This window comes from Actinia tenebrosa, unplaced genomic scaffold (genome assembly GCF_029948245.1).
Source record: "Actinia tenebrosa isolate PJP-AT-01 unplaced genomic scaffold, QUT_ActTen_1.0 PGA_scaffold3__52_contigs__length_22856419, whole genome shotgun sequence".
NCBI classification, from domain to species: domain Eukaryota; kingdom Metazoa; phylum Cnidaria; class Anthozoa; order Actiniaria; family Actiniidae; genus Actinia; species Actinia tenebrosa.
The window spans coordinates 1-18,560 of record NW_028292580.1 but is presented as its reverse complement, the minus strand read 5'-3'; the positions used below and the strand labels follow the sequence as shown (position 1 = coordinate 18,560).

Below are 18,560 nucleotides of genomic sequence, written 5' to 3'. Positions count from 1 at the left end.
CATTGCAGTACATAGGTAATATATCAAACAGCATCTACATGGAAATGATACTGACGGCCGATAGAATGCAGCAGATTACCCCTGGAAAAGCGCTCACTTCTAAAGCACAGAGCACCCCTGAAGCATCGACCACCACAAAACCACCGACCACCACTGAACCACCGACCACCACTGAACCACCGACCACCACTGAACCACCGACCACCACTGAACCACCGACCACCACTGAACCCCCGACCGCCCCTGAACCACCGACCACCACTAAACCACCGACCACCACTGAACCACCGACCACATTTGGTTCAAGCAAATATTGTGATGGCAAAGCTAACGGAGATTATGCCCACCCAACTGACTGTAACCAGTACATCACATGTTCAAATGGCAACACACATGAAAGACCTTGCAACGGCGCAGTTGGTTCAGGGTGTCCTGCAGTATGCGTAAAAATATAGCGTAGACATGTGAATCAGATCATCTTATCATAATACAAGTCGCAGAATGCTGAATAGACTAGTCACAAAAGGTATTCCATCCATTTTTAAAATGACTATATTTATCGATGTATCAGAGCTTTAGAATTTGTTGTTAAATCATTTAGTATATCTCCGCAGATTTGATAAGCCATTTCGAATATCTAAAGGCCGGTTTAGACGGTACGATTTTCGCCTACAACTATCGTATACAACACGCTCGCGCCATCCTACAATTCGAGTCGTAGCTTGTAAATCAAGCCTACAACTCGCCTACGACAGACGCGAGAGTGTTGTATACGATAGTTGTAGGCGAAAATCGTACCGTCTAAATCGGCATTAAGACTTCATAGATTCGTTCCATAGCATGAGAACAATTCGTAAACAATAGTAAACTATTTTGGCAATCGTTAGCATTGATGTCACAACTGTCTGGACTTCATCTTCTATATGGCCAAGAGCCAATCGGAATTCGCGTTATATCTAAAATTGTATCGAAGAGACACTAGAGATCGCGACGCAATATACAATTTTCCAGTGTTTTTATAATTTCTATTTTTACATGGTTTTTTTACTTTTTTTTGGTTATTGTAAGAATTATAGGTCCTAATACCTATGGACTCTGGAAATATTGCATTATCATTGTTATATTATTGCACGGTGACTGTGCGGATATAAAGATATCCAAATAGTTAATAATACAACTTGAGATTGCTTTGCATCTACTTCTCATCTACTGCACCAACACAATCGTAATACTGTATCATGTTTTTGTGTATCCCTCTTAAAATAAAGATTGATTGGTTAATTGATTGATTAATTGGCTGGCTGGCTGGCTGGCTGGCTGGCTGGCTGGCTGGCTGGCTTATGGCTTTTGTAAGCCCTGTATATAAAAAAGAAACTAAAATTGCTTCCGCCCAATGACTAACCTTACGAGATACTTATCCTAAAACGTTAAAAAAGTTAAAAAAGTAGAAATCCCTTCAAATACAGCAGAAATCCCAAGTATTCAATCTCCATTAGCTATTTATCTTGTTTTTGCATACTTTTGATGAGGAGAATTTTAGATAATAAGGTTTGTAAGGCTCCATATTTCACATTTACTCCGACGAAGGACTAACTTCCGAAATGTCAGTCTCTAAACATCACAAACCCTACGGTGTATTAAGTTAAATCAATTCTCCTACTATATAAAAAAATACTTGGAATCGCTTCCCGAAATGACCAACATGTCCAGATATAGCCTAAAACGCTTTTCAAAAATATAGTTAAAAAAAGAGAATAACCGATTTTATGAATTTTATCGAAAAATTTCATAGAAAAGTATGATAATACTCGTGTTCTATCGTGGCCCGTCAAGTTCCTTAAATTTGGAAGCGCACGCAACCTTGAGAAAACGGTGTATTGAGAGTTTTCTCACGTCTTTTCTGCTATCGCAATGATAGCTCCCCTTGATCAAAAGACTTCAGGCATTCCTAACGTTTTAACCAGTGGCATTTTGTTGCCTAAAGGCTCGTCCAATTTTGAAAACTTTCAAAACATCACTCGTAGCTATAAATTCCGAATTGTACTCGAGATCGTGCGATTTCCTATACTCCCCCTTTTTTTAAACAGATCCAGTTGCCATTTTTTGGAAGTGATCATGGAATCTTCGATTTTTTCACAATTTTTCTTCACTTTTTAGCTGCCCACATTTTTTTTTTTTGTTCTTAAAAAGGATTTAAAAAAAAAGTTTTTAAGGAGTCTACGAAATTCAAACCCTGCTCTACGCATGCCCCATCTCGTACCCTCGTGCCAAGATCTCCCTTCGTTTCTCGCCACAGCGTGGACGCGAGAGGAACAAAACCGAGGTGCTTTCGCTGCGAAATTTAGTGTTCAAGAGAATACTTCGGAACTCTTATTGTTTCATAAAGTTGCTTTTAATAAGCAAGGTTATATAAAAAACTCTATACCTACAGCATGATAATGTACATGCAAATTATGGACAGTATCGTCCCTTTTCTCATTCAGTAAATACCGCTGTTTTATCGCTAGAGACTCACTGTGTACAGGTTAAAATTAGCTCGTTTAAGAGTAAAACCATTTGCAAAAGTAAACTGTAATGTAAAGAATATGTGCAAGTTGAATAATATCAATGTTTTTAAAATCCCACACTTTTAGTGGAATCTATGAACAGCTGACTCATAAATGAGGCTAAAGTCTGTTTAAATGAGTCTGTGCTCTTCAAAAACAGCGGTATGTATTGAATGCGAAACTTGTGTATTGTCAATGAACTAAAAGCCAGTGTAATGCCATTGGTCCATTTCCCAAGCAAGGATTCACATGATGAACATTCAATCGAGAAAGCAGAGTAGTTTGAATGCACAATTCAAATTGGATCAGTGAATGTGTACGTCATATAAGAATATAAAGTGGATATACTTATTTCAACAAAGTTAGTCACCTGAAATGAAGCTACAAAGCTGAGGCCGGCAAGGATTATGGGTAGATACATTTTACATGTTTCAACCGCTTGATAATTGTCAATGTACTTGCACATCTTTTACCAGTGACATTCTATTCCGAGATTCTTCAAGCTGTAGTTTGTATCTAGAAAGCTTAACTTGTTTAATATGAAGTTCTAGGTTTTTGGTGACTAACTTGATTGAAGTAAGTAAATAACATTCGGTAACGAACACATCTATTTTGCTTCAAAGGCTCGAATGAACAGAACTGAGCCTGTGGCAATTTGTTGATACCGCAGACCATTAGAAGAGCAGGATTTCATTGTGCAGACACGAAGACTTCATTGGTTGGAAATGACAATTGAAATGTAAAGATAAAAGACACGAAGAAAACAAAAAAAAAGGGGGGGGGATCGAAGTTCGTTGGGCACAAAAACGAAAAATGCCAGGCATAAATATCGGATAAATAGTTTACAAAATCTAACCAAAAAAGTAAAAAGAAAGAAAAAAAGAAAGAAAAAATATGGATGCATGTACTTTAGGTTGAACTGTGTACTAATTTGTTTCCGATATTCCAAAGCTAGTTTGACAAAATTTTAATATAAAACTGTTTTTTCCGTTTTCCGACGAATTTTCTGCGACGAACACCTCTTAATAGTCCGGCTGTTAACGTCAAAAATTGTTCACTTTAATGATAAAAGCATGAAACTTGGCATGATTGTTAACCTCCCTGGGACAAACATTTTTTGATATGGGGCCAAGCGAAATTCGCTTGGGGACAGCAGGAATGGGCATGCCCGGAATTTCCGACATGGAAACGAGGCTACAACATAAAAACACTCTAAAATACGACAGTTTTGAGATACTTCCACCACTAAACATCGAATTTGTGTCAAGTGAGCAATTTCACTTGCTTTGAGTTGAATAATGACGATCACGTGATCGTTTAAAAAAAATCGACTTTAGCTTGGGATCCCTGTGTCGAAAAATCAAAAAGTTCCTATTTTTGTGGCTTTTTTAGACCAATTGAGATCATCTTTGTTTTGATTAAACGGAAATACTAAAAACGTTAAGTCATATATAAAACAATTTATACTGCATGAATAATTAAAATGTTTCAGGATTAAATATCATTCATTGTTTGCTCATGAAATTTCTGTCCACTTGGTTACTCATCTCTCTGTGTACAGCTTCCTCCTCAACCACATAAGCCTGTACAAACCAAATTAGCATTTTTACACTTACACCGTCCTTTGCAAGCAGTCTTGCATCCGCATCGAATAAGATCGTAGCAACTTTCCTTTGCTTGAGGAAGAGTCGTCCAATATGGAGCCCATGAACTGCCATCTTTCTGCCATCCCCATTCTGAAGGACTGGGTAAAACTGGTTGCTTCAGAAGTGTCTGGCCCCAAATATGAATTCCTTGAAATATAGCTCTATTGATATGCTGTAACAGTGCAGCTTGTGTGGGAGAGATATTGTCGAGGTTCCTTGCCTTCTTTGAAAATAACTCTTGCCTTGCTTGATTAACTGTCTTGATGTTACTGGTGCGGTCGTACAAAAGAACGACAAAACGTTCAACTTTGGCAATAGATCCTTTATCTTCAGGAGATTCTTTGAGAGTTTGCAGAGCTGGTGTCAGGTCTGTAAACACGTTCCACACGTCCCATGCTGTCTTCTTTCCGCGGCCACCAAAAAAAGAGACAGTATCACACCCGGTAATGGCGTGAAACATAGGCAATACTGATGCTTTTCCTGGGCCTAATATAGATGCGATGGAATGCACAGGAATGTTGCAAAGATGTTTTCCTGAACCAAAGGTGATCCATAATCCATCTTCCTGAAGAGAATTTACAACTGATATTGCGAGCACAACTACATCTGTGTCGTTACTTCTAATCTTTATCTTTCGATGGCCACAACAATTAGCATCAAGTGTATGAATCATCAAACGGGTGTCCGCTTCTTCGTGGGTACAAGGTTGAAGAAGACTCATATCCATTCTGTTTACTGAAGATAAGACCCTGTCAGCGTGTGTTGAATAGATCTCTTTGCCATCTGGAATGTCAAGAGAAACAACCTGATAACGAAATGAATGGAATGGATGTTAGTGTTAAACGTAGGTTGACATTCGAAATTAAGTTGTGTTGTGACCAAAAAATCAATAATTTCAAATAAAATTTAATGTTTGCAACCATGCACACTGCTATCGCATTTGTATTAATTATCACTGTACCTTGTTAGCAAGGAGTTTGAAAAACTCGTCTTTATTTTCATTGACTCTAAGAAACCCTTTCCAGTCTCGAGGAATTCTTGTCGATGGAAGCACCTGTTTTACAGGGGGGAAAATGTTCTCAAATTAATCGAATGTTCTATCTTAAATATATGCAATGTACACTGATTATAGTTTTGCTGCACATACCTTTCTACGTTGACCATAACCTCTCTTCTCTCGAGTAGATCTTTTCAGAGAGTCATCTCGGTACACATCCCATACTATGTCAAGTCGCTTCACTGACTCTAGCTGTCTGAGAATATAGGGTGCAAATACCGCATTGAAGTAATCGTCAAATGTGCTTGCGGTTTTGGGTGGCAACATTTGGACAATAACTGCACCATCAAGAATAATTGCATATTGAATCTACACTTGGGTGTCCTGCAACCTCAGGCGACGGTTTCGGCAAACACTTTATCAATTCTGCTTTTTGTCCTGTTCTTAGCTGCCCTACTTGCGAGAGAGATGGCGGCCAAGGCTGATTTTCGAACTTGAAGAACTCTTCAAGATTTCCATCTCGGCTTTGACAAGAGATGTATAACCTGGAAAAAAGTGCGCAGTCTTCTTTTAGCACTTGTAATTTAGCGCCTTCTTTTGATGTGGTTTTCTTGCCAATGGGTGAGAAAATATGTAAGTTGTTTCTTGGTATAGGGTCAGTAATAGGCTTCTTTCTCTCGACGAGCCGCTCTTGGAAGAACAAATTGAATTTGTCTTTTCCAACCTTTTTAACACTCTTGACTGCGTCAACAACAGCTGAATCCATGATATCCCTTGTGTGTAATGCAAAGAGGTCTTTCCCTTCATCAAGAAAGGGATTTCCCATTTCTTCAAGGGACGCAATGCACATGTCACGATAATGCACAGATAGCCATCTGGCATAGTTCGGGTGATCAAGAGCAAACATCCATGGTATTATCTCCTTCATAGGCTTGATGAACATTGAAAAGTTGCCTTCTCTTATTGACCTGACCAATTTCAAAGAGAGGAGTTCTAGATCTAGAACTGTGGACCAGTATAAAAACTGCGGGCACTCTAGCATGCTCTCTTTCCATTCTAAAAACGGCTTGGGTTCTTCAACATCTTTGGCGTGGTCGATGTATGCATTATACATGAGCACATAAAGGCTTACTGCTGTTACTTGGTGCGCCCTCCGGGTCCGCGTTAAATGGCTAGCCTTTACGAAGGACTCCGCCACTCCCTGGGTTGCTACATTTGCATTGCATAGAGCTTCAGTCCAGCCACTTCCACCAAGCCATTTTCCAATCATCTTGAATACTCCCATTTCGATGTGTAGTGCGCCAAACATGATGACAAAATTGTCCTCGCTATATGTACCACCAAGGGTCCACTGGATTTGCTTGGCCAAAGCAAACAGAGGTGGTCAAGAGTAAGCACTGGAATCTGGTTAGGGTTGAGAAATTGTGTAGCATCTTTGATGACTCTCATAGAATGGACAATCATCGCAAAGGAATGTGCATTTTCCATAAACATTGGTAATAGTGAGATGATTGCTGGCTCGTGATTTGAAAGTGAAGACTTTGAGGCACGGTATGCTGCCCAGGATATGAAATCCTCTTCCCCCAACTCGCCCTTCGATAGGATTTCCTTCGCGTTGGCAAGCCAATCTTCTTCTTCAATGTTTCTTTCGCCAGGATTTGCGTCGACAGATTGAGAAAGTTGAGATAGCTGATGAACTTCCGGTACATTATATTCAGTGGTGTTTAGGCACACAGGCAAAACATCTTTGTAGAGTTTCGGTAACTCAGCAAGTCTTTTAGAATCATTTCTCTTTGTTGGATCAAAGGTAGGGGTAGGTCTTTCATTGCCAAGATTATCTGAAGAAGGATGCTGAGTCAATGAAATGGCAGTGCCATGAAAGGAATCGCGGGATGTCGTTGCACTAGGATTGTGGTTAATATTATCTGTCGCAGCCGTTGTGAACAGACCTTCTCTTAGTTTGGGTGGGCAAACAATGCCTTCACTTTCATACAATTCTAGCACACTGTTAGAAATGTCAGTAGATATAGATAGCAGCCTGTCGTATGAAATGCAAATTCCTAGATTATAAAACGTGTCTATAAGACTCTTATCCCTTGTCATTCCGTGAATTTTCAGAGCTGTATAGATAGACAGTGGACACTCTCTCCATCGAACATGATGAGTAGTTTCTCGATTACAGGACGTGATTTGGTATTAAATACGACGAGCTGAGACACTGTCCAGCAGGCCTGACTGTCGGCCATATCTACATTTGCTGTAGAGCCTTTCATAATCATACCGACTAGGGTTTTTAGAGATGCAGGAGTATAGCTTCATTCTGGCACCCTAATGAAAATGAGTCATTGAAAGAGTTTTCTGTTTTAAGAACTTCTCTTCGTACTATTTGTGCTGCTTTGGCCAAGTACCATGCATCTGAACTTCCTTTTTTTGCCTCCTTCAAAGCTCCTCCAATGTGTTGCCTCAGTACCAGTAGTACTTCTCTTCCCTCGTAGTGAGCTGTCAAGTCAGAATATGTTTCCAAGATCCTGTCCTTAAGTCGAGTTGAGTTAATTTTATTATCACACTTTACTCCAAGCTCATACAGCTTTAACGAGAAGTATTTCACCAAATTAGATAATTTAAATACAGGCAAGTCTTGTGATTCAAGACTTTCGTCGATATAGGCGAAAAGTTCTGCAAATGCAAGCTCTTCTAATTCTATTGGTGGCCTTTCTGCGTCATTCTGCAGTTGTACTTTTGCTGTCTGCCGGGCTCGATTATATAATCTCACCAAGCACTTAGTGTGGTATTTGGCCTCAGCTGCCATTAAATCTCCACACGTATTTAACTTTGCTTTTAACTCGTTGTCATTCACCGCATCTATACAACTCTCAACCTTTTTTGTTCACATCAAATGTTGAAAATGAATGTAGATTTATGGGATTGTCTCCCTTGTCACAGTAAAAACAGTAGTAGTAGAGGGCTTTGGAAGACAATGTGGCTCTGGATCTTCTTGTTTTGAGTGGACTGCAAACGCTCCCGTCACTTTCAATCTGGGTATCGTCCTCATTAGCATCAGGCTGACCAGAAAGTTTTCTTTTCTTTGCTCGCTCAAGTTTCGTATTATTAAAAATGTCTCGGCACGTCTTATGCCATGATGCATTTCTCTGTCTAAGAGTTTCTTCTATCCCTAGTCCTTCGTCAAGTAAACTTAGATTCGACCATTTAGGAACACCACTAATGCTTTTAAACTCTAGAATGTTACTCGCAAATGAGGTATAGCCAACACTCCCATCTTTGCGCTTTGTATTTGCCGGACATTGCAATCCTTCTTTTGTTTTCCGCTGGCAAATGACACACTTGTTCCAATCCATGGAGATTTCAACTAAAATGATTAATTTGACTCCATTATTTAACTTTTACTTAATACAAGTTGAGAGTTATGGTGACATGCAGTTAATCTTGATTAATTTGATTGTAATTCATTCGACTAAGTTCAGGCTTTTATCTCGAATAGATTTCAGTCGAGTTCAAATAGATTCAGTCAAATAATTAAGCGCGATGTCATACTTTATTTAGAAATGACGAACGAGTTGAAGAGGTTATGAATTCCTAAGGTAAATATAGAAAAAAAAAAAAAGAAAAAATTGATTGGATATAACCAAGAGAAACAAAATAATATTCTTACCTGCAGTAAGAATACAATTTGCATATCATACGTAATATGAAGATACAAAGGCCTTTTTCAAATTGATACTTTATCAAACCGATTTATATGATTAGCAGAAAATATTATAGTTATATATCTTACTCAAGAAGCCACAAAAATAGGAACTTTTTGATTTTTCGACACAGGGATCTCAAGCTAAAGTCGATTTTTTTTTAAACGATCACGTGATCGTCATTATTCAACTCAAAGCAAGTGAAATTGCTCACTTGACACAAATTCGATGTTTAGTGGTGGAAGTATCTCAAAACTGTCGTATTTTAGAGTGTTTTTATGTTGTAGCCTCGTTTCCATGTCGGAAATTCCGGGCATGCCCATTCCTGCTGTCCCAAGCGAATTTCGCTTGGCCCCATATCAAAAAATGTTTGTCCCAGGGAGGTTAACAATCATGCCAAGTTTCATGCTTTTATCATCAAAGTGAACAATTCGACCTTTTTTTTGACGTTAGCAGCTGGACTATAATGACAATATTTCCGCTTTTAGATTAATAATAAATAGCTTAATTCTTCTATACAATCCTATCTCTGTTTTCAGAGTAACTTCCTGTTGCAGAGCTTCAATCAAGTCTCGCATTAATATCGGGTTATTGAGATTACTTTATGTTTAAATTTACAGTTCTGTTTTCACTAGAAAATTTGGAATGAAATGGGTCCATCCGAACAAGGAATGGAATGATAAGAACAGAGCTCACACCACAAAATATTATGGAATGCTAGGGCATTGCCGGGCTATTCCAAGGTTGAAAAAAACTGGTTTGAGTTGGCATTACATTTTGGGGCTTTTTTAGGGTACGAATACATGCCATATCTTGGGAATATGTCACCTAAAACAGCCCCAAAATGCAATGCAATGCCAAATTGATCCAATTGAACATAACATTTTCTGGCGTAGCGAGAGTACCAGAGTTGGAGGTGCGAGCACACGCGTTTTGGCGCGAAAATTTCCGCCAAATTCAAAGGTACATAGCCATATAAGATTGGAAAACAATGGAAAAAATACGATTTGCAGTCAATTTTGCTCGCTACGCCCCAGAACTCGGAAATTTCAGCGCAAATGTTGGAAAAGTTTGCTTTTGTAGCCAGTGGCTTACTTTATGGTTTGACTAACGGGAAATGGCAACATTGTAAGAGTTTTCAAGGAGATTTTTAGTGCTCCATAAAAGATATTTAGAAGTTCAGCGATACGAACCTTGCAACAACAGCAATCCACAAAGATTGGGAAATGAATATGAGAAAAAACACCTTCAATTTAAGTCAATATGACTAAGGCCTCGTCCCACGTATCCGGATATTTTTGAATCCGCACCTTTTTTGTTGCGGATTTAAAAAACTTTGCGTCTACACAGCGTTTTCGAATCGTTTTAGACCGTCCACACGTATCCAATACGTATCCGGATTTCAAAATCTTAGGTTAACAGAGCATGCGCACTTAAACATGACCAAGAGCCCGCACTAAAGATTGTCGCCATTTTCGTTTGTTTGCGTCAGCGTACTCAAAAATATACGGATTCGACCGTCCACAAGACACCGGATTCACACCGTATTCAAAAATTTCCACTCTGGAGACCGTATTCAAAAAGTTACCGATTCGTATACCGTATTCGCCGGATACGTGTGAACGGAAGGCCAATCCGCAACAAAAAAGTAGCGGATTCAAAAATATCCGGATACGTGTGGACGGGGCCTAAGCTCTACTGTTACAGTTATCACGTGAAAAGCTATTGACGTAAGTAATCTTGCATTCAATCAATGGATAACACGTGGCACTACCGTCACCATGGTTATGAACCTTTTTCAAAATCACCTTGAATGTGAGATGTGAGGCTAACATGGAAAAAGCATCGAGAAAAGTGTGATTTCTTTATTCGTATTTTCATGCTAGCCTCAAGTTAATTTTGAGAAGGCTCTGTTGCAAGCTCTGTGAACGTCATCAAGATATAAGCATATAGCTCTATGCTGTCTTTTTGCTCACATTGACGAATCGCCACTCTCATTTTACATAAACCTATTTCCAAAAAGGTTGAGGGCGCGAACAGCGAATGGCGATCGGTGTTTGGCGATTGCACGACCGAAAGGAGGGCATACATCTCGACACTAATATTTGAGGTGTTTAAAATGTTTTCGTCGACTACAAACAACACTAAATATCTCTACAATAACCTGTGTTATATCTATAAGAAAAATAAAAAGGAACATCAGTAGTTCCAGCTATTCTTGGATCTCGGAATGATCTTGGAATCTCCTATCGCCAATCCACTATCGCTTGTTACCGATCGCCGTTCACCCCTTCAAAGTTTTTTGAAGTAGCTGATGAAATGATGTTGCAAACGCTATCATTTATTGTTACCCGTCTACGTTGTCTTTCAAACTTTGGACTCTTTAACGTCAAGCTGCAATAGTGGCCGATGCGATAAGTCATTCAACAGCATGCTGTAAGCTTGCAGTCTTGAATACTATGCGATTCTATCACGATGTTTACTGAACATCTCGTAGCCATGGATGTTCTAAACATTGCTTAGCTGTAGCTCTTCTTTCTGTGTTGTAGTCTAACATGGGCTGAAGAAAAGACTTTAATTCTTCGGCTTCTTTATGTGGCCATTCATATTTCTCGGTGAGGACTTCATACAAGCCCCTGAAAGGTAAGCATTGTGTTGGTTGATAGAGGGAAGAGAAGGATGTAGTGAGGATTCCTTTTATTAAGGTGGGGAACATCAGAGAATGTGAAAGAAGAGCAGAGCAGAGCAGAGCAGAGCAGAGCAGAGCAGAGCAGAGCAGAGCAGAGCAGAGCAGAGCAGAGCAGAGCAGAGCAGAGCAGAGCAGAGCAGAGCAGAGCAGAGCAGAGCAGAGCAGAGCAGCTCTCCAGAAAGAGTGTCAAACACTCCAATACTCACCAAGGTCTTAGCTTAGTTATATGTTTGAGTTCACCTGAAAGAAAACAGAAAATATTAAGAACTAATTACCCATGACTAGGGCAGGTTTAAGGCAATATGCATTACTCTATCCGAAAATCTAGTTTTCAAAAAAATATAATGATTTACCGATACACTAAACAGACTTCAATTTTCTGTGCTCAAGACACGAATTTGGCGTAGACCACGTAATCCATGTCTCAAACATTCTATCACTAAATCAAGGATGGTGGCATGGGTGGCGTAGTGGTTTACTGCTCGTCTATCCCCACTGTGGTCCGGGTTCAAGCCCCGGCTCAGACTGGATCATATGTGAGTTGAGTTTGTTTGATTTAATGGAAGGTAATATCGGAGGTTCTTGTATAGCGCATTTATACAACGTCTCAATGCGCTTCACAATCGTGACCAGTGGATGACTTTACGGACTGCAGATTAAGGCACTAGTAGCATCCGTGAAGCTTACAACCATGAGTGATTTGATAGTACGTTAGTGTTATGCCTCCAGACAGGGATAGGCTGTTGAACCGGAAGACAATCCCCTACTCTTACACGAATAATTCAACAGGTTCTTTTATGTCCCCCATTTTACTGCAGGTTAGGAAGGGTTGGGAGACAGGGCCTACGGTTTAAAGTCCTTATCCGAGAAAACTTGAAGGTCTAACCATTTGCAGATTACTATTATTACAAAGGTAGCACCTTCTCCTCAGTTATTATAAGACCCTGAGTATTGGTCCGGCCGAGGAACCACGACCTCTCGCACAACCGACCGACGCTCTTATTAACTGAGCTAATCGGGTGTTGTTCTCTCCTAGGCTACGAGGGTTTTCTTCAGATTCTCCAGTTTCCTAACTCCGTAAAAATCAACATGTGAGTTGAGCGTTGTATGTTGTAAATATAGAATGTAGTGGTAGTGTGTGTGGAGTATACTTCACAGAAGAGCCCTGTACGGGGAGTGGTGGTAGTAAATATATAAGTTATTTAATGAGGATTCTTTATCCATGTGGGGCAGATCGGTACATACCTTTCTTATTAAAGAAATCTTTGGAGTATTTTCCAGACAAAGCGATATGTTTTGGCATTCTTCCAATAAGTTCGATGATATGTGCCAGATGATCTGAAATAAATGAAATGAAATAAATAATCTGAAAAAGCTCAGTGCTGTAAGCGTGCCTTACCGTGACCGTAATGTTTTCTATAATTTTAATTGGCTAATCGTTCTCTCGTAATGTGATTGGTCTGACAGTACCGTGACCTTGGCGTGACCGTGTCTTGTTTAAACCATATTCTGGGTATTTGATTGGATCGGGAGTAAATCCTCGAGCAGTATGATATATCTGGCGTTTCCCTTGCCGTGTCGTGAGCTTTTCACAGTCATATGAAGACATCTCTAATAATTATAGCGTACGGCTATTCAAAAGAGAAAGCCCGAGGACATTTATGACCGGAATGGATGAACTACGGTATAAACCAATGTTCTTGAGCAAATACTAGCATGCTAGTGACTGGCACATGTGACTTATTAATGTGCCAATATAAAATCCAAAACCTTAAAAGCTGATGTTACACGGGACGATTCGCAACGACGATTTTTCGCGATACGACTCGTCGATTTTTAATACATGTTACACGAGTCAACTTTTTGCGCAACGTTCGAACGAAAATCATCATGTTACACGGGACGATTATTGGCGATTTCAAAACCGCCATCTTGTTTGCCGACATCGCCTCGCTTTAATGAGAGTATTGAACTGCATTTTGGGTATGCGTTGCGCGAAAAATCGTTGATGAAGCTGAAGCTGTTACGCGAATCAACTGACATAAAATTCGCCATTCAGTGTTGCGAGTTTTTGAAGCTGAATCAAAAACTTGCAACGCGTTGCCGAATCTGAAAATCGTTGTAGATGGCATGTTATACGACATCAGGTTTTCGCGCAACGGCGCATCGTGAAAAATCGTCGTTGCGAATCGTCCCGTGTAACATTGGCTAAAGTAAAACAAAATACAAGCAAACAAATACATACCTTCATCTCTTGAATAGTCCTCTCCTGAATGAGGTTCAAATAAAAAGTCTCCTGTTGCCAATTCAAATGCCTGCGTAAAGGAAATGCAAAAACAAAGGCTATGTTTTACGTCATGTTAATGTAGCTAGAAAATAATTGCATGTTCTGTCTAAAGGCTCACGACTGACGACACTCAGGAAAACCCTTGAGAAAAAGGCCCTGTTACACTGTGCAATTTTCTCAGCAATTTGTTTTGCAATGCCGTTGTGTGACAAGTTGCTGGAGAATTTGACAGTGTAACAGGGGTTGTCTCGCATTTTTTGTTGTTGCGCGTAGCGTTTCACGAGGTAGAACTGGATTGCAGCAACTGCTAACGCCACTGCACAGTGTTAAGATCACCCATCACCCCTCCAACAACGTTTCTCGCAATTTTAAGGCATATTTTTCAAGAACACAAGAACACAAGAACACAAGGGCACATTTCTCATTTCCTTCCAAGGAGCCAAAAAAGTAAGTTGCTGAGATCGCGTTGCAGTGTAACTACTTACTTCGGCCATTTGCAACGCTACATTTTCAAGCATTGCGAGACACGTTACTGAGAAAATTGCACAGTGTAACAATAACTAAATCTTCAAAGCAAAGAAGTAAATACCAACTACAAACTCTGCTCAAATATGCCGGCAAGTCCATGAATAGATCTCTTTACCTTAGTAATTATGTTTTCAAACCATGTGTCATTTCCTAGAATATTATTTTTTTGTTTAACAGTTGCGCATCAAAAAAACTCTACACGTTTAAGCCTGGTTCACACGAGCAACGCAAACGCAAGCGCAAACGCAAGCAATGTTCACACGTACAATGCAAATGCAAGTAAATTAAGATACGCATGCGTAGTAGTGATTGTTTATAGTTCACACGTATTTTCCTTGCGTTTGCGTTTGCGTTTGCGTTGCTCGTGTGAACCACGTCTTGCGTTTGTGCTTGCGTTGGCGTTTTCTCCGGTTCACACGTTAAAAACGCAAACGCAAACGCAAGCACAAGAAAATGAAAAATTTTCCATTCCTTGCGTTTGCGTTCGCGTTTGTGTTACTGTAGTTCACACGTAGTTTTCTTGCGTTTGCGTTTGCGCTTGCGTTTGCGTTTGCGTTGCTCGTGTGAACCAGGCTTTAGACCCCTTAAATGTGACATCAAAGCAGTTCGACTGGGGGAAAAACAAAAGAATTCTAATCTCCTGAGAATTGGGACCTTTTGCTTTGTCCCCCAGATTGAGCCACATTCCAAAGTGCTGCAAGGGGTATATATGGATACAACTCAAACAAAGAATATTATTCTCAAGAGAATGACACGTGGTCTGAAATTGGAAAACATGATTCCCAACGTACAGTAAATAGAATTAGCAAGCCCATAACCACAGGTAGCCCACAACCACCTGACTTCCCTGGACGAGGTAATACATACCATACATGCAGTACTCCATATATCAGATGGCGGTCCATATTTAGCACCAATTAATACTTCCAGGCAGCGATACTGGCGAGTTTGTATTTCCTCAGTAAAATGATGATGCTAGAAAAGAAAGAAAAATGATGTAATGTGATCAGGAAGTGGGGAAAAGATGTTGCTGCAAGAAATACGTTATCTGGATATTAGTTCATTCTAGCTGCTGACAAAAATCCAATGTCCAGCTACATTGGAGCAATCAGCACCCAGCAAGAAAATGGTATGCCGTCCTACCAGCCAATCAGCACTTTGCAACAAGAATGGCATACCCTCCGACAACCAATCAGCACTCTGCCACAATGGCTTACTTTCTGCCAGCCAATGAACACTCAGCAACAGGAATAGCATACCCTCTAGCCAGCCAATCAGCACTCGGCTGCAAAGAATGGCATATCCTCCAGCCAGCCAATCAGCCATAATTATCGTATATTTTCTTTTATACTCACGTGCCTGAAGGCTCATGCAGCTTCATAGTATGCTACTCAAAAACATTGTATAAATAGTATATAAACGCAATGTTATACCAAGAGAAAATGAAGTAAGAGAAGGAATCCCCGCGCCCCATCATGAGCACTCGAGTTTTTTTTTTTTTTTTTTTTGCACGCACGTGCTGCACATACTGCATGCTCCCTGTTTGCTTCTGTTTCCTTGTGTTTTTCAAGAAAACGTGATGAGCAAACAACAAAGAGAGCGTGCAGTATGTGGGTGCAGAAAAACAAATAATGGCAAATGTGATTCTGAAAATAGCCTCAAACGGTGCCTATGAAGGTTACAAGCATGAATACCAGAGATTCCTTGTCTTAGTTTCTTTTTCTCTTGGTAATATCATAGTTAATATCTAATACATACCGTCCAGCATGCATTCCCAAGATCAGCAATCTTAACTCTAATATCATCTTCATCAAAATCAACTTCCTCTTGGTCCCCTTCGGTACTTTCGTGATACGGAGAAATGGATGCTGAAGGAAAGACAGACATTTTGTTATTCATAGGAAATGGTACACTTTACTAGAGGACTGTGTAAATATGGTGTCTTACCTTTTTGGTCTAACGGAGGCTCTTCTTCCATCAGATCAGAACTATTGTCATCACCATTAATTGAGGGTTTTTCTATTTCTAGCAGATATGAAGAAAAGAGAAAAAGAATAACAATAACGCATTATTTAAGGAAGCAAAAGAGAAAGAGCCCAAGATCTGTGGTATCATATCTATTATTTACAAAAAGAGCTTAAAGCCCCGTTTACACTAGCGATTTTTGCGGCGATTTTTGCTGCGATTTTGTCCATAATAAATAATGGTAAAGAATTTACTTGTAAAGTTTTTTTCAGGATACCAAGATTTTCCTAGACGAATGTCTCTTTTGAAGGATGAGACAAAAGATTTCATATTTCCGCAAAATAGCCACAAAAATCGCAGCAAAAATCGCCAGCGTAAACGGGGCTTAATATGGTTCAAACAACGGTTAATGAGGACCTCAACATTATTCAGTGCAATAAAAAAATCAATATTTTACAACCATCACTCTGCCTTCCATGATGTTTGCGCCACACATTTGACTACATAAGACTCATCACTCATGTTGAATTTTTACAGAGGGAGGAAAGACAGAGTAACCAGAAGAAAAACCTCGTGGCAAGGGATGAGAATAAACACTTGAACTTGACATATGCAAGCAGACAGTAGAGAATCGAACCTGCAGCGCCAGGGTATTAGGACAAAATAGTGCTGTAGATAGCTCTGTAGCCACACCTGCCGAACCGTTCATAAATGCAATGATTAGAAAAACTATTCGTCTCTCTGCATAGTAATACATAAGGCAAAGATATTTCACATTAGCGTATCCTAATATTAACCATATTTTCTTTTATCCTAAAATGATTGGTAAAACGCTTAGTGCTTTAATATAGAAATATTTTATAAGATAAAAGTATAAAAGTATATATACCATAAACACTTGAATCACGGGGACAACCATATTTACTCTACTACACCCACGTTATGCCAAGCTTAAGAATGGAATCTGAATCCTAGAATACAGTATGCCGAGGTGAGTGCACGCCCTAATTAACTCGTCCATGCAAGCCTTAAAAGTATCATGTTACAACATTTAGTTTGTTAAAAAAAAGCGAAGATTTACTGGCAAGAACCAAACACGACACAGGTAATTTGCAAACTTCCAGTAATATCCACTTTTTTGTACAAAAATATCGTAATAAATAATACGTATTTGACTTTGTTCACGATATATGGATGTGGCACTCCTTGCACAATATCAGCCCTGATGCACCCTTCTTAACAGTTGTGTCTTGAATACTAATCATGGAACTACAAAGAAATGCCAACAAATTTCATTACCAATAAAATTGTTAAGTATTTTTAGTTAGGCAGCCTCGTTCCACATTCAAGACAACGAAATGCGGCGTATTTCACCTATTAGGCAACTCTTAGTCCCAACGTGTTAATGAACGCTTTGCTTTCAACAACCCTTTCTTTTTTCCTTTTGATTGTTTGTTTTTTGTTTCCTTTCCTACCTTGCTCCATTGTTTCTTATTGCCTATTCTAATCATATAAATACGCCTTCTCTACCACCTCTTTCGCTTTTACTACTTACTTTTACTTTCTCTTACACACCACAACTCTCCGACGAAGGCTAGCGTCCGAATATCAGTAAGTTTTTTCATCTTTCGCGTGTATATTTACTTTTAATCATTGCACTTGTTTGCATTAAAACACCGACGCTAGTTTATTTTAGTTAGCTAGTTAATAGCTAATACTTCTTTTTGAGAAGGGTCCTATCAAACCAATAAAAAAAATCTGCTCACCTGTGTTAAAAGTTTGTTTGTTGTTGTTGTTGTTGTTTTTTCCATCTTCATCAGGAGACACCACACACACTGTTCTTGTAGCATTTTAACTACTCAGTTCTCTTCAATGAACTCTTCTCAAGTTCTTATTTAGTTCACTTGGCGCTTCATTATCAGAATTCATCTCTGATTTCATCATTCTAGCTGACAAGTTCTTAGACGATTCCTCGACAAACAGTCATCCTGACATTTTTTCTGTGGTCCTTTTTTCTTTCTTCGGCCGTCTGCTTCACAATCCTCTTCACATTCCTGTAGCAGCACTGTTCAATCTCAATCTTGCGGTAAAACTTTTTGTTTTTTTTTTTCTATTTGCTTTTTTAAAATTTTTAATTTTTTTCTTCATTTTCTTCTTTTTCTTTTTAGAGATATTTTTGTTTCACATGATGCTGGAAA

At 39.4% G+C, this 18,560-nt stretch overlaps 2 protein-coding genes across 2 annotated transcripts; both read right to left on the bottom strand.

The window, feature by feature from the left end:
• Positions 1–3,861: 3,861 nt before the first annotated feature.
• Positions 3,862–5,520, bottom strand: LOC148907495 (uncharacterized). The gene is made up of 3 exons (XM_089035351.1): positions 5,340–5,520; positions 5,154–5,246; positions 3,862–4,997 (listed from the first exon to the last, which is right to left on the bottom strand). The coding sequence occupies exons 1-3, from the start codon at positions 5,514–5,516 to the stop codon at positions 4,116–4,118; spliced, it is 1,152 nt and encodes a 383-aa protein (XP_088891477.1). The 5' UTR covers positions 5,517–5,520; the 3' UTR covers positions 3,862–4,115.
• A 3,770-nt stretch (positions 5,521–9,290) lies between these two features.
• LOC148907494 (SRSF protein kinase 3-like) lies at positions 9,291–16,418 on the bottom strand. Its single transcript, XM_089035352.1, has 7 exons — positions 16,345–16,418; positions 16,156–16,265; positions 15,265–15,372; positions 13,828–13,897; positions 12,828–12,920; positions 11,789–11,822; positions 9,291–11,529 (listed from the first exon to the last, which is right to left on the bottom strand). Exons 1-7 carry the CDS (start codon positions 16,373–16,375, stop codon positions 11,373–11,375), a joined length of 603 nt encoding a protein of 200 aa, XP_088891478.1. The 5' UTR covers positions 16,376–16,418; the 3' UTR covers positions 9,291–11,372.
• Between the last annotated feature and the right edge of the window lie 2,142 nt (positions 16,419–18,560).

What these genes read in the sequence shown, in the direction of transcription:
- LOC148907495 (XM_089035351.1), bottom strand. Translation starts at nt 5,516, where the DNA reads ATGTTGCCACCCAAAACCGCAAGCACATTTGACGATTACTTCAATGCG. An exon ending in GTTATGGTCAACGTAGAAAG is followed by an intron (nt 5,247 to 5,339) that starts GTATGTGCAGCA and finishes CCTGTAAAACAG; the next exon opens with GTGCTTCCATCGACAAGAAT. An exon ending in TCAAACTCCTTGCTAACAAG is followed by an intron (nt 4,998 to 5,153) that starts GTACAGTGATAA and finishes TTTCGTTATCAG; the next exon opens with GTTGTTTCTCTTGACATTCC.
- LOC148907494 (XM_089035352.1), bottom strand. Translation starts at nt 16,375, where the DNA reads ATGGAAGAAGAGCCTCCGTTAGACCAAAAAG. An exon ending in GCCTCCGTTAGACCAAAAAG is followed by an intron (nt 16,266 to 16,344) that starts GTAAGACACCAT and finishes TCTTTCCTTCAG; the next exon opens with CATCCATTTCTCCGTATCAC. An exon ending in TTGGGAATGCATGCTGGACG is followed by an intron (nt 15,373 to 16,155) that starts GTATGTATTAGA and finishes TTTCTTTTCTAG; the next exon opens with CATCATCATTTTACTGAGGA.